At 58.6% G+C, this 17,047-nt stretch overlaps 1 protein-coding gene across 2 annotated transcripts; it reads right to left on the minus strand.

Annotated features, from left to right (window-relative positions):
- Positions 1–3,564: 3,564 nt before the first annotated feature.
- RNF112 (ring finger protein 112) lies at positions 3,565–9,647 on the minus strand. 2 transcript variants are annotated; one of them, XM_027624598.1, is made up of 14 exons: positions 9,454–9,647; positions 9,213–9,253; positions 8,185–8,470; positions 7,770–7,976; positions 7,534–7,662; positions 7,192–7,296; positions 6,677–6,727; positions 6,272–6,328; positions 6,117–6,191; positions 5,860–5,977; positions 5,536–5,702; positions 5,391–5,444; positions 5,201–5,275; positions 3,565–5,115 (listed from the first exon to the last, which is right to left on the minus strand). In XM_027624598.1, exons 1-14 carry the CDS (start codon positions 9,505–9,507, stop codon positions 4,645–4,647), a joined length of 1,890 nt encoding a protein of 629 aa, XP_027480399.1. In that variant the 5' UTR covers positions 9,508–9,647; the 3' UTR covers positions 3,565–4,644. The 2 variants fall into 2 exon arrangements, with proteins under 2 accessions (XP_027480399.1, XP_027480400.1); XM_027624599.1 differs by having other exon boundaries at positions 5,536–5,696; positions 9,454–9,581.
- Between the last annotated feature and the right edge of the window lie 7,400 nt (positions 9,648–17,047).

Genomic DNA, 17,047 nt, shown 5'->3' on the forward strand with positions numbered 1-17,047 from the left:
GCATTTTACCACAGGATCGCTGAATATTTCAATGACTGCAAAATGCCAAGAGAAAGGTAGAAACAGCAATGGAGATCATTAGAAGTTATAGTGTTACATTAAAATAGTGACAAAAGGGGAAAATTGCAAGGGTAAATTAAAATAAGATTGAATTTCCTTTCCAAAAGGAAAGAGATCTTTTCTCCCCCACCTTTTCTTAGAACTTTTCCATGAGAAAACTTGTATCTGTAAAGAATTCCTCTGTCCCTTTGGTATGCATGCAAATCTTATTAAAGGTTAAATAAGCCTCTTACCAGAATTAAAACCCAGGAAGATTTTTCAGCAGGGCCTGGGAGCCCATATCTTTTCAATGTCAGCATCAAGGAAGACAGCGCCCCATCTCCCTGTCATCGTGGGAATCCAGCTGAGGCATCTCAACTACCTGCTCATCATAGAGGTACAAGAATTTTCATTTTTCCTTCAGAAAGATGTCATTAACTAGCACAGACGGCCACCCCAATGACCACAGAGTGATCATTCAACCCAATGAATGCAGAGTGAATTTGAAAGCACGTATAGCAAGTGGGACTGTTGAGTCCTCTTGCCCGACAAGTGCTCATACCCGAGAACATGCACATAGGGTCGTATCTGCTTGTCTACATGGAAGTGGTGGGATTTCTCTTCTGTCTTAATAATTTTATGCCTTAGGGGCGCCTGGGTGGCTCAGATGGTTAAGCGTCTGCCTTCGGCTCAGGTCATGATCCCAGGGTCCTGGGATCGAGTCCCGCATCGGGCTCCCTGCTAGACGGGAAGCCTGCTTCTCCCTCTGCCTCTGCCCCTGCCTCTCTCTCTCTCTCTCTTTCTGACTCTCATGAATAAATAAATAAAACATTAAAAAAATTAAAAAAACATTTTATGTCTTAACTAGCAGATGACCTGTGACACAGCCTGGTCTGAGTTAATGCTTACTCAGTAATAGAACTATTCCTTTTTGACATTATTAGTAGGGAGGGTTTTCTGGGTGGGCAGATTTTATTTTTCAAGATGAAATTTTCCTTGGGACACCTGGGTGGCTCAGTCGGTTAGGCAGCTGCCTTCGGCTCAGGTCATGATCCCAGAGTCCTGGGATCGAGTCCTGCAACGAGTCTGCTCGGCGGGGCGCAGGGCGGGGGCGGGGGTCGGCTTCTCCCTCTCACTCTCCCTCTGTGCTCTCAAATAAATAAATAAATAAATAAATCAAATCTTAAAAAAATAATCAAATAAATAAATAAAATCTTAAAAAAAAATGTTTTCCTCAACAGGGCAAGAATCTGCCTTCCATGTTACTGTAGGGGACAGTTTTACCAAATGTTTTATCATGACATAAAATGGATCCAGCACTGTGTTTCCTCACTGCCCACCACCCAGCCAGGTTTTCGCCCCATTTCAAGGAGCACATTTTCACGTTAGTTAGGGTTAGGATAGGCTATGATGCAGTAATAAATAAACCTATATATCTCATCCACTTAATGCAAGCGGAAGGTTTCCTCCTTGCTCAGGGCATGGTTTAGTGCATGAATGGTTTAAGGGGAGCTAGGGGGCTCCTGTTCCATTGCAGTCAAGAGGCTGCTACAACAAAATACCACAGACTGGGTAGCTTGCAAACAACAAATACTTATTTCTCACAGTTCTGGAGGTTCAGAAGTTCAACATCATGATGCCAACAGATTTGGTGTGGCGGCTGGTGAGAGCCTACTTCCTGGTTCATAGATGGCTGTGCACTCACTTGGTGCCAAGGGACTAGAGATCTCTCTGGGATTCTTCTCTAAGGGCACTAATCCCATTTATGAGGGCGCCACCCTCATGACCCGATCACCTCCCAAATGTCCCTCCTCCTGACACCATCACTTGGTGGATTCAGATTTCAACATATGAATAGGGTTGGGGGTGGGGTTCAGTCCACAGCAGGACTTAAGGAGGCAGGTTCTTTTGTGTGGTGGTTCTGCCATCTCCAACATGCGGACTGGCCTCAGAAGCAGGAACCGCAAGCCAAATCCCCAGATCTCTAGCCCAGAAACTTGTCACCTGAGAATCTTGCAGGCTGTGACCTTCAACAGGTCATAGAAATCAGTCAGGCTTCAGCACCCCGCTGGGACCTTGAGCACAGAGTCATGTGGGCTCTTGTGAATTCCAGAACTGACGCTGGAAACCCAGGAAGCCCCCTAATTGGGTTTGGGACCCAGCAGCCTGGTCATGGAGTCTGGAGAGACTTGTGGGGTGAGGGCTCACCTAAGCCAGGAACCTGACATCAAAAACCTTGGGTTCAAGTCTTGGCTTATGTCTGACTAGCCATGTCTCTGAGCTTCTGTAGAAATGGGTACCCTACGGGCTGCCTGAGATGGTTTCAAGACTTAAGGAAGGTGATGTTTGGGAAGATGCTTTGAAACTAAAAGGCACAAGACAAATAACTACTTAATATGACTCATCTGGCTTTCGTGGAGCCCTTCGCCCGCGTGGCCGACAGCTCACTTCCATTCAAAGATCAGGGTGAAATAGCCCACGGCAGCTCCTTCCAGACCTGTTAGATGGGATTCTAGCTAGACAAAACCCTCCTTCGGGGGACTCTATGGAGCTCCCTCCCAAAGTTCTAAGGCTAACAGCCCCAAAGTCTGGGAGGTTTTGTAGCTCATGGGCCCACCACATGATGATGGAAGAGCCCAAAAGATGCTTCCAGGAAGCCATTCTCGGCAAACACCGGACAAAGTCTGGACTCTACCCCCACCTCTGGCCCAGTCTCCAAACATTAGTCACCCTCAGCCCTCTGTCTTAAACCCACCTGTCCCCAACCCGGTCTTTGGGATTATTTTGGGGTCATTATTTTGTCCCCGGCTTGCTAACTGAAGCTTCTACTGTTGGGCCATGTGTCCCAGACCACGTCCTTCTGCCTCATACCCCCAGCACTGTTTCCTAGAGCTGAATGGGAAGAGGGAAGAAATCACCAAAGAGGAGCATCTTGACTTCAGCACATCTGCCCTTAAAATATCTCTCTGCTGACATCTGCGGGGGAACCCCAGCTGGGGAGCGTTAGCTGAGACTTCCCCTCTCCGTAAAAGGCAGACTTTGGGACACAGTGGCCCCTGCTCTAACTCTGCAATGGGGAGCTGAGGAGGAGAGGAGAAGCAGCAGGTGAACGCCGGCTGGCTGACCCCCACGGAGGTGGGCCTGGGTCCTCCTTCCTCCGACGCTTTCGCAAGGACTCCCCAGCTCCGCCTCCACTCTCTCCTTCTGCCAGGACAGACGCCAGATGACAGTCTGCTCGCAGGGTCATCTGAGGCAGGAGAGACTAGGGGAGCAGGACCCCAAGTCCTAGTGGAAGGTGGCTGTGCCCTTGGCCTTTGGCCTGAGCCCTCCTGCAACCCCTGTGTGGGGCCTCGGACACTCAGCTCCCAGATCTCTTGAATTTCAGCCTCCCTCTCCCTGTCCACAGGTCCCGACAATGGAGTGCCTTCCTTCACCTCCCCCCGCCAACCCCTCTGCCCCAAAGCCCTCTGGGGGCTGAATTCAAGTCCTGTTTCAATAATTTACTGGGAAGCTGAGGCTCAAGCACACATATTTTATTTTTTTAATATAATGAGCCCATGAGTACTTTACAGGGTAAATAGCCTAGAAGTCTTCCAGCAGGACTTCCTTGTCCTGTGGCAGGGCGCTGGGCCCTCTGGGTTCCCGTGGAGGGCTGCACCCAGGTCTCCTGCAGACACGGGTTCGGGAAAGAGGGCGTGCTCGTGTCCGGTGTGGAAAGTGTTCCCTTTGCTGTCCCTTGCAGGGCTTCCATAGACTTAGGAGCGCTGCCTGGTTTAGCGCCGAATGCAATTACTGGTGTTTTTCTTTGGCATCTAACCCATTGCGGGGACAGCATTCCAGAAAGAACTTGGGCCCTCTGCTGTCTGAGCAGGCTCGACAAAGGGCACCACCATGAGGGAACAGCTGCAGGGACCCCCATTCAAAGGGCCCATGCGGCCTCCCTGGGGTTGCAGAGGGTGGGGGAGGCCACCATTATCCTCCTGGGGCAGCTTGGGGAAGAGTGGTCAGAGCAAATGGCTCCACTCCGGGGTTCAGGCCACTGTCCACCGTACCTGGACTCTTTGGTTTTGCCGGGTGGCCCCTCCTTCTCTCCCCCCACCCCAGCCCCTCCTTTGTGCTCCCTGCCCCTGAGCACCAAGGTCACTCAACCTGGGACTTCTCCTCCCATCTGTGAAGGGACGGATCCTCTCTACCCCAAGGGACGCTTCCAGAATGGTGCCTGCTCAGCCTTCCTACAATCCCGGATCATCAGGGGAAAGAAGCCAGGGTGGGGAGGGTGGAGCCTCACTCTTGACGGGAGACACTGGGGCCAAGTGGACCTGGGAACCATGGCAGGTCAGCAACGGTCTGCCACCAGAAACAGGCCCTATACTCTATTCGCTGTCTCCGGACACAGCCTCCTGGCCCCCGACGGCCTCTCTCTAGGATCCTGGGGCCACCTCGATTGTCCAGCTCACTCAGCCACCCAGACACTGGGCAATTCCACCGCGGCAGCGCGGCCCAAGGGGGTGGGGGTGGGGGGGTAGGGGGGCCCTCGGCACCACCCCCAACCCCTCCCCTCCCGCGCCTCCTTCCCTCCCACCTGGCATCCCTCGCCCCCTTTGGTCACTCTTCCTGCAGCAGGGGCTCTCGGTCCCCTTCCTGCACCCTGTCGTCCTCCTCCTTCTCCATGCAGCCCACGGTGGCGGCCAGGCCAGCGCCCACGCCGCCGCCGACCACCGCAGCCCCCGTGGCCCCCACCGCGGCGCCAGCCGCCACCATCCCAGCCTCGGCAGCCAGCGCGGCCGCCGCCATGCCCGCGCCCACCACGCCGCCGGCCAGGCCCATGAGCCCGGCCCCGACGGCGCCCCCCACGGCCGCCAGGTGGCCACAGAAGCGCATGGTGTACGAGTCCATGAAGACCTTGGCCTCGGCCTGCAGCTCGGCCTCCAAAGCCTCCAGGGTCTGCTCTCTGCCCTTGCACAGCAGGGCCGCCCCGTGGCGGGCCAGGACGGCGTCCTTCTGGGTGCACAGGAGGTTGCGCATGGTGTCGGGCAGCACCCGCAGCGCGGAGAATATGCGCTTGGTGGCCGCGTCCTGCGGCGGGGAGAAAGGGAGGCGCGCTGACCGCCCGCCCGGGAGCCCGAGGCCTGGGGCTCCCGCGCGGGGCCGCGCGGCTCACCTGCTGCCGCACGTACTCCTCGAACTCCTTCTTGGCAGCTTCCACCGTCCTCAGGTCGTGCAGCTGGGCGGCCATCTGTCCACGGCAAAGCCAGGCTGCCTCCCTCCTCCCGCTCCCGCCCTCGGCTGCATCCCAGGGCCCACGCATCCGGCCCCCCCAGACCCTCCGGAGGGTTGGAGGGGGGACGTACCTCGTCCGCGGAGGCGAACCCGGGCCCGGTCCTCCCCATCCAGCCGGAGAGGTTCTGCGGGGACATCAGGGGAGGGGTGAGGGCGGGCAGGGGGGCGGCGGGCTCTCCGGGGCCTGGGGGCGGGCGGGCGTGGGGGTGCGCGCACCTTGATTTCCTGAGCTAACTGCTGCCCCGTGAGCAGGCGTCTGTCCCCCCTGGCCACGGGGCGGCCCTCGCTCCAGTACCCCGGGCAGCGGCTCTTGGCGTGCTGGGGGGCTGCGCTCAGCACGTCCGCCACGTAGGCACAGAGGTGGCCGAAATCGTCATCTGTGTCTGAGGAAGAGATTCCTCATGCTGAGGAGACCGGGGGCTGAGCAGGGCCGGGCTTTGGGAGGAGAAAGGGTGTCAGAGGCAGCGAGAAGCTCGCTGGGGCCAGGGGGTCGCCCGGAGGCGGGCAAGCTGGGGAGGCCTTGTCCCCGGGGACACTCACCGCAGGGGCTTCCGTGGCCTTTGCTTGCCCACCGACGCCCCGGGGCAGGCAGGAGGTAACAGCGGGCTCGCCTCCCTTGGAGCAGCTCCTGAACCTTGGGGTATTTGCCGGAGGATTTCTGAGAGACGGATGGGGAGACCTCTGAGCTAGGGACCAGGCTCCTGTTCTTGGCTCCAGCGCAGGCCCCCTCAGGCCTCCCCTCCCCTTCGGCCCAGCTCCCCCCAACCCCCTTGCTTCCCCTCCTTCGCACCCCTCACCTGAATGATGTCACCCACGCGGCCCAGCCCCGCCTTGTTGGAGTGGGATGAGTCACGAACTAAGAGATCTAGGTGCTGGAAGAGAAGGCGTCCTGACACCAGCAGCCTGGGGGTGTTAGGGTCTCGGGTGACGGGTCCAGAAATGGATGTCTCACCTGGATTGGCACCATCCCATAATGCCTGCCCATCACCTCGGCCACGTGGACAAACATCTGGGGGTGAGGCACCAGGGGTCATGGCTGGGTCACCCCAAGGACTGTGGCTTCCTCCCCTCTGGGCCCACTGGGGGATCCCCCACCCTCACCCCCACACCCTCCCCCTCCCCCACCCTCACCCCCCCACCCTCCCCATCCCCCACCCTCCCAGCTCTGGGACTCTCCTGCCTCTCCCAACCGGGCATCTTGTGCTCCACCCTCTGCCCTCAAACCCACCAGCCCAGCTCCAGGTCACGAACTGCTAGGCCAGAACTGGAAGGCACCCCATTACGGCTGGTCCAGTCCCCTAGCCTTATGGCCAGGGCAGGGATAGGGTGGCACCCCAGGACCAAATTTTCTCCTCACCTCCAGATATTCCAGGTCTGTGTCCTTCAGCTCCGGGGAGGTGTTGAGGATCTGGAACCAAGGAGAACAAGATGGAAGAGGGTCTGCAAAGGCAAAGAGATACTGGGAAGACCCCGGTGAGGAAGGAGCTCGCAGGCTGACAGTGGGGCCGGGACCCGGGAGACACCTGCCTGGGGGCCTCCGCAGCCTGCAGGTCCGGGGCTGGCCATGAGGGACCGAAGGCAGGCCCGGGAATGGTCCTGCGGACCTTCAGCGGCTCCCGGGGACCTTTGACTTCCCTTTTGAACAAACCATGTTCCCACCTTCACCGACTGCGGGCATCCCTCCCTTGCAGGGGCATCCCCAGAACCTGTGGGGGGACCCCAGACACAGGCATCTGTGAGATCAGGGTAAGCATCCCGAGCACTCCCAGGGCCAGCCCCCGCCCCCCTCCCCAGCTGAGATGTCCCTGTCCTGGAGAAAGCTGAGCGGGAGCTGGGCCGATGGGGCGGGGCACCTGATCACAGCGCCCTCACCTGGTAGGAGCTCAGCATCGTGGTGAGGGCGCAGAGCTTGGTCCTGGTTTCTCTGCTCAGCTCGGGGCTCATGGCGTCCCCTGTGTCCACCAGGAACACGGCCACCTGTACAGGGGGTGGGGGAGGCGGGGAGATGAACCGAGGGGTCAGGCCTGCCTCACTCCGCCATGTGCTCCCCTCCAACCCTCCCTCTGTCCACTGCATCTTCCTGTACCTGCCCCCAAAGCTTGCTTTCTCCATTCCCCTCCCCTTTGTCTATGATTTCCCCATCCCCCCAAACCTCTTCACCCGCTCCTCCCCCGCCCCGCAATCTTCACCTCCTGTGCCCTTCATGCCCCTCACCTTCCTCCCCTCCTTCCCCAGCAGGAAAGGGTGGCTCCACATCCATATGCCCCTGGTAAGGCTGTTGGCACCCCACCTGAACCCCTGCAGGGACCCTCCTCCTCTCGGCCAGCCGCCCTCCCCTGACTCCTGCAAGGCAGAAAAGAGAGCATCCGCTGGTCCTTCCAGCCCCCATTCCCCTCCCAATGCCAGGCTGGGACCCCGAAACGGCCCTTCTGCCCCAGCCCTGCCCTCACCAGGCGTGGCAGGCTCCGGAGCAGGTGGTTGAGGAGGAAGGTCTTCCCTGAGTGCTGCTCCCCCAGGACAGCCAGGAGGCAGACAGGGGTGTCCCGGGCCAGGGGGTGCTTCAGACAGCGGTTGATGGCCCCCATCCTCAGGATGAGGCCTCCAGAGGTATTGATTCGCACGAGCAGCAACGGCTCTGCCCTCACAGCACAGGTCTCCTGCGTCAGGAGAAGGACGGTTCCCTGCGCCACCAGGCGCTGCCAGTGGGACCCCAAGTGCGGCGTGCATCCGACCCCAGACTCTGTTCCCCACCCTGACATCCCAGAATAGAGCCAGAGCCGCTGCGCTCCTCGGGGATCGGACCCCGGTCCCTCCAGCTCCCCCCACCACCCCACCAGCCCCAGCACCGAGGCCTGGGCCCCGGACCTGCAGCACGGAGGGCAGAGGCCTCTGTGGCAGGAGCTTCATCTTCTCCCCCAGACTCCGGAGGCCCTTCTTCTGCTTGCAGATCTTCCGGCACTCGGGGCAGCAGGCTGGCTGGCAGCCGGGGACACGGTGTGTGCTGAAGCACCGCGTGCAGAAGTCATGGCCGCAGTCCAGCGAGATGGGTTCTCGCAGCCTCTCCAGGCAGATGGAGCAGGCAGGAAGCTCCCGGGGCACCGCAGGCCGGGACCCCAGGCCCAGCTCTAACTTGGGGAATGGCGTGTGGGACCTGGGGTGGAGGGGGTGGGGGGCGGCAGAGCAGGGTGTTGGGAGCAGCTTAGGGGGGGCATGCAGGGAGTACGTCGGGCTGCGAGTTTGGGGGCAGGGTGCTCCCAGAAAGGCCAGCTCACTGACTTGCACCCCAGTGCCGGGGACGGCAGAGCCGTGGGGACAGTGCTCCTGGCAGGGGGGCACCCGCATGGGGTCCTAACCCTGCCCCACTGCAGCCGCCACCGCTACCCCGGGCGGCCACGGGCAGGCTCCTGCACGGACTGATCTGGGCCCCCCGTTTCCTAACTGGCCAAGAGGAGAGGTTAGCAGCCCTGGGCTCATGGGGCCATTAGGGCATCCTGCCCGGTGCCTGGCACAAACCTTCCCGAAACCCCTCTCCCACAGCCTTCCACTGCAAGGGCTCCTACCGGGAGTTACTGGCTTCAGCCTGACCCTCCCCCTCCCCAGGAGTGACACCTGCATACACCGTGGGGCCACAAGGAGAGGGTGGGAGCCCCCGGTGGTGGGGCAGATGGCTCTGGTTCTTAGATGATGCCTTCTGCCCTCCCTCTTGGAGCTGGATTTGGTCTCCAAGCAGTACCCACCAGATTTTCCCTGTCCCTCCCTCCACAGCAGATCCAGTTTCGGGCCCTCCCCTGGGAGAGCCCACGGGACGCCGGGGGCCACGGGGCCCGGGTTCCTGGACCCACGGAGAGCGAGCAGGCTTTGAAGCAGTCCTGCCGGCAGGCCCTACCACTTACCAACTGTTGCGACTGCTTCCCACAAAGCTCCGTTTTCTCTCCTTGGAGACAAAAATGGGGGGCGGGGGGTGGGAATAAAACGCTATCTAGAAAAGAATCCGGGTTTCTGTCTTCCTCCTGGGTCTCAGTGGCCTCCATCCCCCTTCTGCAGACCCATCCCTTGTCCCCAGGTGGCCCTTTCCCACCCCCACCCATTCTGCCCCCCCCGCCCCTCCCCCAGATGTCAGGACCCAGGACTTGCCTGTTTGCCCAGCCAGTGACAAAAGGAGATGATTGACAAGGCGGACCTCGGCATGGGGGGCGCTGGGAGTGGGGAGAGGTCTGCACGCAGAGAGCGGAGGCCCAAGACAGAGACCCGAGATCGGCTGCCGCAAAGGATGGCTTTCCTCCTGGAAGGGCCGAGCTGTGGCGGGTGGAGGGTGGGTGGGTGGGGGATGGTCTCCCCAGAGGAGCCGACCCGGACTCGTCAGAGCTGGAAAATAGATGTGACAGTCGGGAAAAGAGGAGGCTGCCTCTGGACTCACCCCAGGGGGAGGAGACAGGACTGCGGGAACCAGGGCTCCGGAGGAGGGAGGGACGGAGCCGGGCCCAGAATCCCTGGCTGAGGCTGGGATGCAGGCGAGAGCTGAGGTGGTGAGTCGCCATGGAGACGGAAGGGAGAGATAAGGACAGGGAGGGGGGAGGAGGGATGGAGAGAGAGAAGCCATATGGGTGCGTGGCAGAGATGGAGCTGTGGGCAGGCACTGCCCCTACTGGTCCAGCCAGGGTTCTTCGGGGGCCAGCGAGCACGGTGTGCAAAAGGAGGGGTGTGGGAAACGGGGACGGCACCGCCCCAGCTGACCTGGAGAGGGACGGGGAGCCTCCCTTCCGTCACCGGAGGAACATTTTACTGAGCACCCGCTCTATGCGGGGCCCCAGGATGCTGGCCTATTGCATGTGGTCCTGCGCCTTCCCTCCTGGAGCCGAGTCCCCAGCCCCCCTGGCGTCTCTGACATTGACTGTGTGACTCCTGGTGTCTTCCCCTTCCCATGGTTTTCGCGCAGCTTCGAGCTTGTGACCATCCCCTCTGGGCCTTCTAACTGCCTCTAGACTGGGCTCCTCCCATCTGCTGCGCAGCGCACAGCCAGAGCTCCCCGCCCAGCACAGCTGCTCCATGCGGCTCCATGCTGCTCCAACACTGGCCGTAGCTCCCTACAACCATCAGATCAAAATCCAAACCACCTGGCCTGTACCTGCGGGCCTGAAACTTCCTCTCCGGGCTTTGCCCTCTCTCCCCCTTCCCTGCTTCTGCACCTTGGCTCCGTGTTCCCCCTGCCTGCAGGAGGTTGCTCCCCCTCCTCCCCCCGGAGAGACGCTCGCAGGCCCAGCTCAGATGCCATTCCCCCCCGCCCCCCCGGGGGCCTGCCTGCCTCCCCTTTCCTGACTGGACGTGATCTGGCCATCAGGTGGCTCGTGATCAGGTACCTGGTTGTGATAGGTTACAAGCGGCCAAGGCTCTGGAGCCAGACTGCTCCGGGCTTGCTTCCCAGCTGACCCATATGAGCCAGGGGCCCTGGGTGTTTGCTTTCACTCCTCTGAGCTCTGAGGGGGTCACAAGTACGTACAGAAAGCCACTTGCCCAGGCGAAGTTATTCTTAAGCCCTAGGTGCTAGGATGCAGAGGGGCAGGGGGATGGATTCACCCGGAGAAGTCCAGGAGAGACCTTCCCTAGCAGGCGGGGCTGGATATTGCTCACGCCTCACTCTGGTCTTTCACACTTGGAAATGGGATGGCACCGATCACACACCCAAGAAACTGGCCCTGGTCACTCTGGCTTGCTGTGTGGATGACAGATCAGAAGGACGGGGAGAGACAGCTGCTTGCTGTGAGCTACTACTGTGGGAACCGGCCCCGCAGAGCGACAGGCCCGGGGAAACGTACTGCATGCTGGGGCCGAGAACCTCCTGCTCCTGGAGAAAGTCCAGGCCTCTGTCCCCTTGCTCTTAGAGGCCCCTGCTGGTATCTGGGGCTCTGAGGGGCACCCCTCGCCCAGGGAGACCGACTGTGGGGGTTAGGTTTGGACGGCCCCATTCTATCCACGAGGCTCTGTAGGCCTGTGCATGTTTCTACCGTCTCTGAGAGGGATTGAAACCTGATGGGAGCATGAGAATCTCCAAACTACAAGAAGAAAATGTCAAATCAGACGTAATACCTGCTGAGTTTGGCACCTGCTACCCTCTACATGATGTCAACTGGGAAAATCAACTCGGCTTCTCCTCTGTGAAGTCAGAATCAAATCACGAGGGCCACTGAGTCAAGAAATGTTTCCTGAGCACCTGCTAAGTGCTGAGCACCGAGCTGGATTCTGGGATAGTCGTCACATGGTCCTACACACTAACAAGTAATTTGTTCTTACCAAATTCAACACTGTAAAGATTATACAAATCCTCTTTCAAAAATTCAGGGCAGGGGCGCCTGGGTGGCTCAGTCGGTTCAGCGTCTGCCCTCTCTCTCTGCCCCTCCCCCCTGCGCTCTCTCTCAAATAAATAAATAAAATCTTTAAAATAAATAAAATAAAATAAAAAATTCAGGGCAAAAAAAATGTCTGTTCCACGTGGGCTATGGGCAACACTTGTTTGGGTGTGTCTGCTCTGATGTGGAGGGAGAGTTCCCCAAGGTCCAAGTTCCTGAGCATTGCAGGTAAGCGCCGCCCAGGAGGGGGAGGGGACACCAGCAGGTGGCCCGGTGCCCCTGTGCAGGGACCACAGTGTCCAAAAAGGAAAGGAAGAAACTCTGCTCTGCCTCGCCCCTTGGTTTCTAGCGGGTGAGGATCCCATGTGGGCCCCCCACAGTGCCCCCAGCCCACCCCAGGGACTCCTAGGTTCAGGAAAGGTCACACCGAGCCAGGCCTGGCCCTACAAGGTAGACAGGCCTCCAGGGTGCTCCTCGGAGCTGAGTGGTGACTTCAGAGAGAGCAGAGCCCACCACGAGGGGCTGGAGCAAGAGGGTGGTCCTGGGTTTCAGGAGCTTGAGCTGTGGAGAGGGAGTGAGTTTGTTCATTCATTCACCCAGCAAACATGGTGGCTCCTCCCTCTCTTTGGGCCCAGCTCCCAGTGGGCCCAGCTCCGACCTCCTGACTTCTGGCTCCAGCTTCTGGCCTGGGGAGAGGGGAGGGCAGAGAGTCGCTTACAGAAAAACCAGGAGCCAAAAATACAGTCTCCTAGACTGGGCCCCTGTTTGGGAAGTCTTCTGGGTCCCCTGATGCAGGCAGGAGCTGATACACACACACACACACACACACACACACACACACACACACACACACACACACACTCATTCACCTAATCACCCCCTCTCATGCCCTTCCATGCAAATTCACACACATACACGGTCAACATAGTCCCGCTTACCCACACCGTGCACACTGTCCCTTGTCTGTATAGACCCCCCAGCACTCACGGGTGTATACTTAGACTCACAACTGCACATGCACATCCACACATTCATACGCTCGCTCCCTGACACACTCACACACAAACACACTCGCATGCATGCCAAGGCCCTCCTACTTGTGCACACTCACACATGAGTTCACACTCCCACGTGCACGCGCACAAGCCCCATACTCCTACCCTCAGGCTTTGTCCCTCACCCTACGTGCATGAACTTACCCTGCGTAACACAACCTATGAGGGAGGTACTACATTACTCCCATTTTACAGAGGAAGAAACAGACCAGAGAGGTTAAGTCACTTGTCCAAGGTCACACAGCCATTCATGGCAGAGCTGGAATCCAAACCCAGTCAGTCAGGCTCCTGCGCCCAAACTCTTGACTACTACATTCTATGGTTTTCTGGGTGGCAGAAATTATGTCCGCTATCAGCAGCCTGTAAAGCAATTTGTGGTCTTGCTGTGTCTCCCTATGCAGTCACTCACTTCCGAGAAGGAAAGAAAAATTGGACAAGGCCTGGTCCAGGTGGAGACTGGAATTAGGAATCAGGCAACTTCGTTGTGGATCGTTCTGACCCCAGCTTGCTGTGTGACCTTGGGCAAGTCACTGATCTTCTCTGGGCCTCAGTTTCCTGATGTGTAAGTGGAAGGGGGCTCAATGAGACCAGAGGGCTCCTCTCCTGCCTCCCTGGCCTGGAGCTTCCCGAGGGCACGGGGCAGGCCGGCACTCCCCAGGAAGCCTGGCATAGCAAACACTGGCGAGCCCTGGCTCCCTCCTTGTCCAGCCTCACGTCCTGGACAACTTTCCCTTGTAGGAATCACCTGGATGCCCCCAGCACGTGCAGGCCATCGGTGGGGGGGGATCATCACACCCTCCCTCACTGTCGCTGTGCTACTGGGGCAGATGTCGCGGATGTGCCTTCTCTGGGAAGAGCCAGCCCTTTCCATCCCCTGGCCTCCACCCAGCTGCCCAACGGCACTCCCCGCTGGGGGACTGGCTGGGAGAGATTGAAGGAAACGAGCCCACATCTGGGGCTGAGGGGCCATCCCTCCACCCATCTCCACCCTGAACCCAGGTACAGTCTTCCCCCCTCCTCCCCAAGCCCTTCCCAGCCCCCTGCCCTCTCCGCCCCCCCCCCCCCAGCCTGAGCCTCAGCTTCCCTCACCAGCCCTGCACCCCTGTCCATGGTACCTCTCCCTGAATGGAAACAGCTCTCTCGTTGTGGCCAAGGCAAGACTCTGTCACTCCTTGCCTTCCATTTCTCCCACAGCTGCTTCCTCCTCTGCAGTCGCTCCAGCAGACTCATGTGCCACTCCTGGACCAGGAAGTCTGTGAAGGTCTCTACTGCAGGGAGAGCCCAGAGACCCTGATCATTGAGCACAGTGGACTGTGTGTACGGACCCCACCCAATGTGTCCCCGAGGCCTGTCAGGTGAGTGAGGAGTCCACTCACCCACCCATCCATGTATCCTTCATCCACCCGTCCATCCAGCCACCCACCCACCCGTCCATCCAGCCACCCACCCACCCGTCCATCCATCCATTCCTCCAAACATCCACTCTGCGTGCACTGATTATCTACCCAATTGTTATCCACTTATTTACCCACCTACTCAGTCAGCCACGCACTCATGCGTTACCCATCACTAATTCTTCCATGTATGCACAATTCATTTCCTATATTCTCTTATCCATCCATTCCCCAGATACTCACTGATACATCCTCCCCTGCACGCACATGTCCATGACTTCTTCCATCCACTTTCCCATTCACCCATCTACTCCTGCACCCACCTGCCCCTTCCTCCATCCTTTCCCCCACCCACTACCCCCATCCGTCCACCCACCCACCCACCCATGCATCCATCCACCCACCCATCCACCAATCCATCCACCCATCCACCCACCTGCCCCCCATCCATCCGCCCACCTGCCCCCACCCATCCACCCATCCACCTGCCCCCATCCACCCACCCGCACAGGCATCCATCCTTTCAGCCATCACTCAACCTTTTGTCTGTCCATCCAATCATCTATTCTTACACCTATCCATCCATATTGCAAAAATATATCGAGCACTATACGCCAGGCCTCATGCTGGCCCTGGGAGTATACTGATGAACCTTCATGGTGCTTCCAGTCTGGTTGGGTGAGGCAGAAAAATCATTAGACAAGTCCTGGCTGATAAACTCTCTGATGAGTGTGAGTGAGGGCTGAGGCAGGAGGACCACGCAAAGGCAGCTCACGCAGATCTGGACATCTGGGAAGGCATCTTCTACAAGGCAATGCCCAATATAAGCCCGAAGGATGAACGCAAGCTGGCCAGCAAGGTTGTGGGCGTGGGATGACAACATTTCTGGCAGGGACACCAGCAGGTGCAAAGACCCTGAGGTACAAGATAAAGAGCCTCGCTTGTGTAGCTTGGGAAGCAAGGAGAGGCAAGGGGAACAGGGGCCAAGGCACCCAGGGACACATAGCCCTCTCAGCTTCCGGCATCATCCCTCACGCCTGGCCCCACATGGCTCTCTTGCGGGGCTCAGGATCCCACTATCCTGTCAAGCCAACAGCCCCTGGGTGCTGTTGCGGGGGGGTGAGCTGGGCAGGGCAGGTGCCGCGGAAGGCCCAGCTGCCTTGGCGCCCAAGCCGACACTGCTGCCTCCATGCCAGGCCCCCTTGTGTGAGCTGCATCCCACGCAGCTGGGCCCAGGGGATGGGCCTCCTTCAGCTGAAGGACAGCAGTGGCACCAGGGCCAGACCAGAGACAGCAGAGCTGGAAGGAGGTGCAGGCCCCCCCAGCAGCTCCCGCACATGGCCGGCATCTTTTCGTTTTGAATAAAGATCAAGATAAGGCCAAGCACAGTGCAGGATTCCTGCTTTTGTGGAGAGAAAACAAGGTATCCACGAAATGGACCGTCCCTGCCAGGGTCCATCAGCCCCCTTTCAGCACAGGTGGCCCCAGCCCTGCCCGGACACCTCCCCTTGGATTGCAAGGCCCGTTCCAGGCCGCAGTCCAGATGCCCAAAACCCTGAGGACGTGGGGGGAGGGTGCTGCCAGGTCCGTCAGGAGGCCACAAGTTCCCCCTTCCTACAGATGGCTGTGGTTACAAGTGGTATCTAGCTTCGACCTCTGTGTTCAGAGCTGGGAGGGGGGACAGTCAGCAGGGTAGGACACCAAGGCCGGTCCCTGAACTCTACAGCTGGGCAGGAGACAGTCCAGATGTCCTGGCCGCACCCCTCTTCTGCTTGCCAGCTTCTGGAACCTTCTGTCAGCAGCTAGAGGAAAGTCTGAGCTCCCCAGCCTCCTTCGCAAAGCCCCCATCATCAATTTGATCCCAGGCTTCCTGAAATGCTTTTCATAATAATAATAATTAAAAAAAAGATCCAACATTGGCTTAGCAGTTTAGGATCCACAGCACGCCGCCACGCGAACTGTCTCCGTTGATTCACAGCGCAACACAGTGATTGTCAGCCCCACTTTCTGAACGGGGAAACTGAGGTTCAGAAAGCTGAGGGGACCTTCCAGTGCCAGGCCTGGCAGGAGGAACTGGACCCTGTGTCACCCCTTCAACCCGCCCCCGCAAGGTTCTGTGCGCTTTAGGGTGTCCAGAGGGTCTCTCCATTCCCCTACCTGGGACACCCTCGCCATTCTCACCCAGGTCCAGGTTGGCTTTCCCCATCCTTCCCTGTCTTCCCCCTTGCTTCTCAAAGTTAGAAAAGGCCTCCTGTGTACCAAACAAGCATGGGATTGGATGCAGGGGCTACATGTAACAAATGGGGTCCCTGCCCCCAAGGAGCTCAAACCAGGAGACAGAGAGCTGCCCCTCTGCGGGGCCAGGGCTGGGACAGAAGCCCAGGGAACTGTGGGTCACAGAGCACAGATTGTAGAGGGCCATGGAGACACCCTACCTGCATGACAATGGGAACCATAAATGATTTGCAGTGGGTGGCATGCGATCAGATCTGTGTCCCCAAACTGTTACTTGGCCTACTTTGTCTCCTGGAGGAGACCGCTTACGGTTCTGGATAGCCACGTCTCTTGAGCACCTTTGGGGATTTAACTAGTCCTCCACCCCATCCCCTAGTGACAGAGCTCAAGAGCATATCGCAAACGTTTCACTGTCACCTGCAGTGCTGTGATGAATGTTCCTGTTCTTTTTTTTTAATCTTTTTTTTTTTTTATTTGACAGAGACACAGCGAGAGAGGGAACACAAGCAGGGGAGTGGGAGAGGGAGAAGCAGGCTTCTCGCCGAGCAGGGAGCCTGATGCGGGGGTTCGATCCCAGGACCCTGGGATCATGACCTGAGCCAAAGGCAGACGCTTAACGACTGAGCCACCCAGGCGCCCCGAACGTTCCTGTTCTGACACCACTTCCCACCTGGATCATCTGGCCTCAGGATGTCCTGAC

This window comes from Zalophus californianus, chromosome 16, assembly GCF_009762305.2.
Source record: "Zalophus californianus isolate mZalCal1 chromosome 16, mZalCal1.pri.v2, whole genome shotgun sequence".
In the NCBI taxonomy this organism is placed as follows: Eukaryota; Metazoa; Chordata; class Mammalia; order Carnivora; family Otariidae; genus Zalophus; species Zalophus californianus.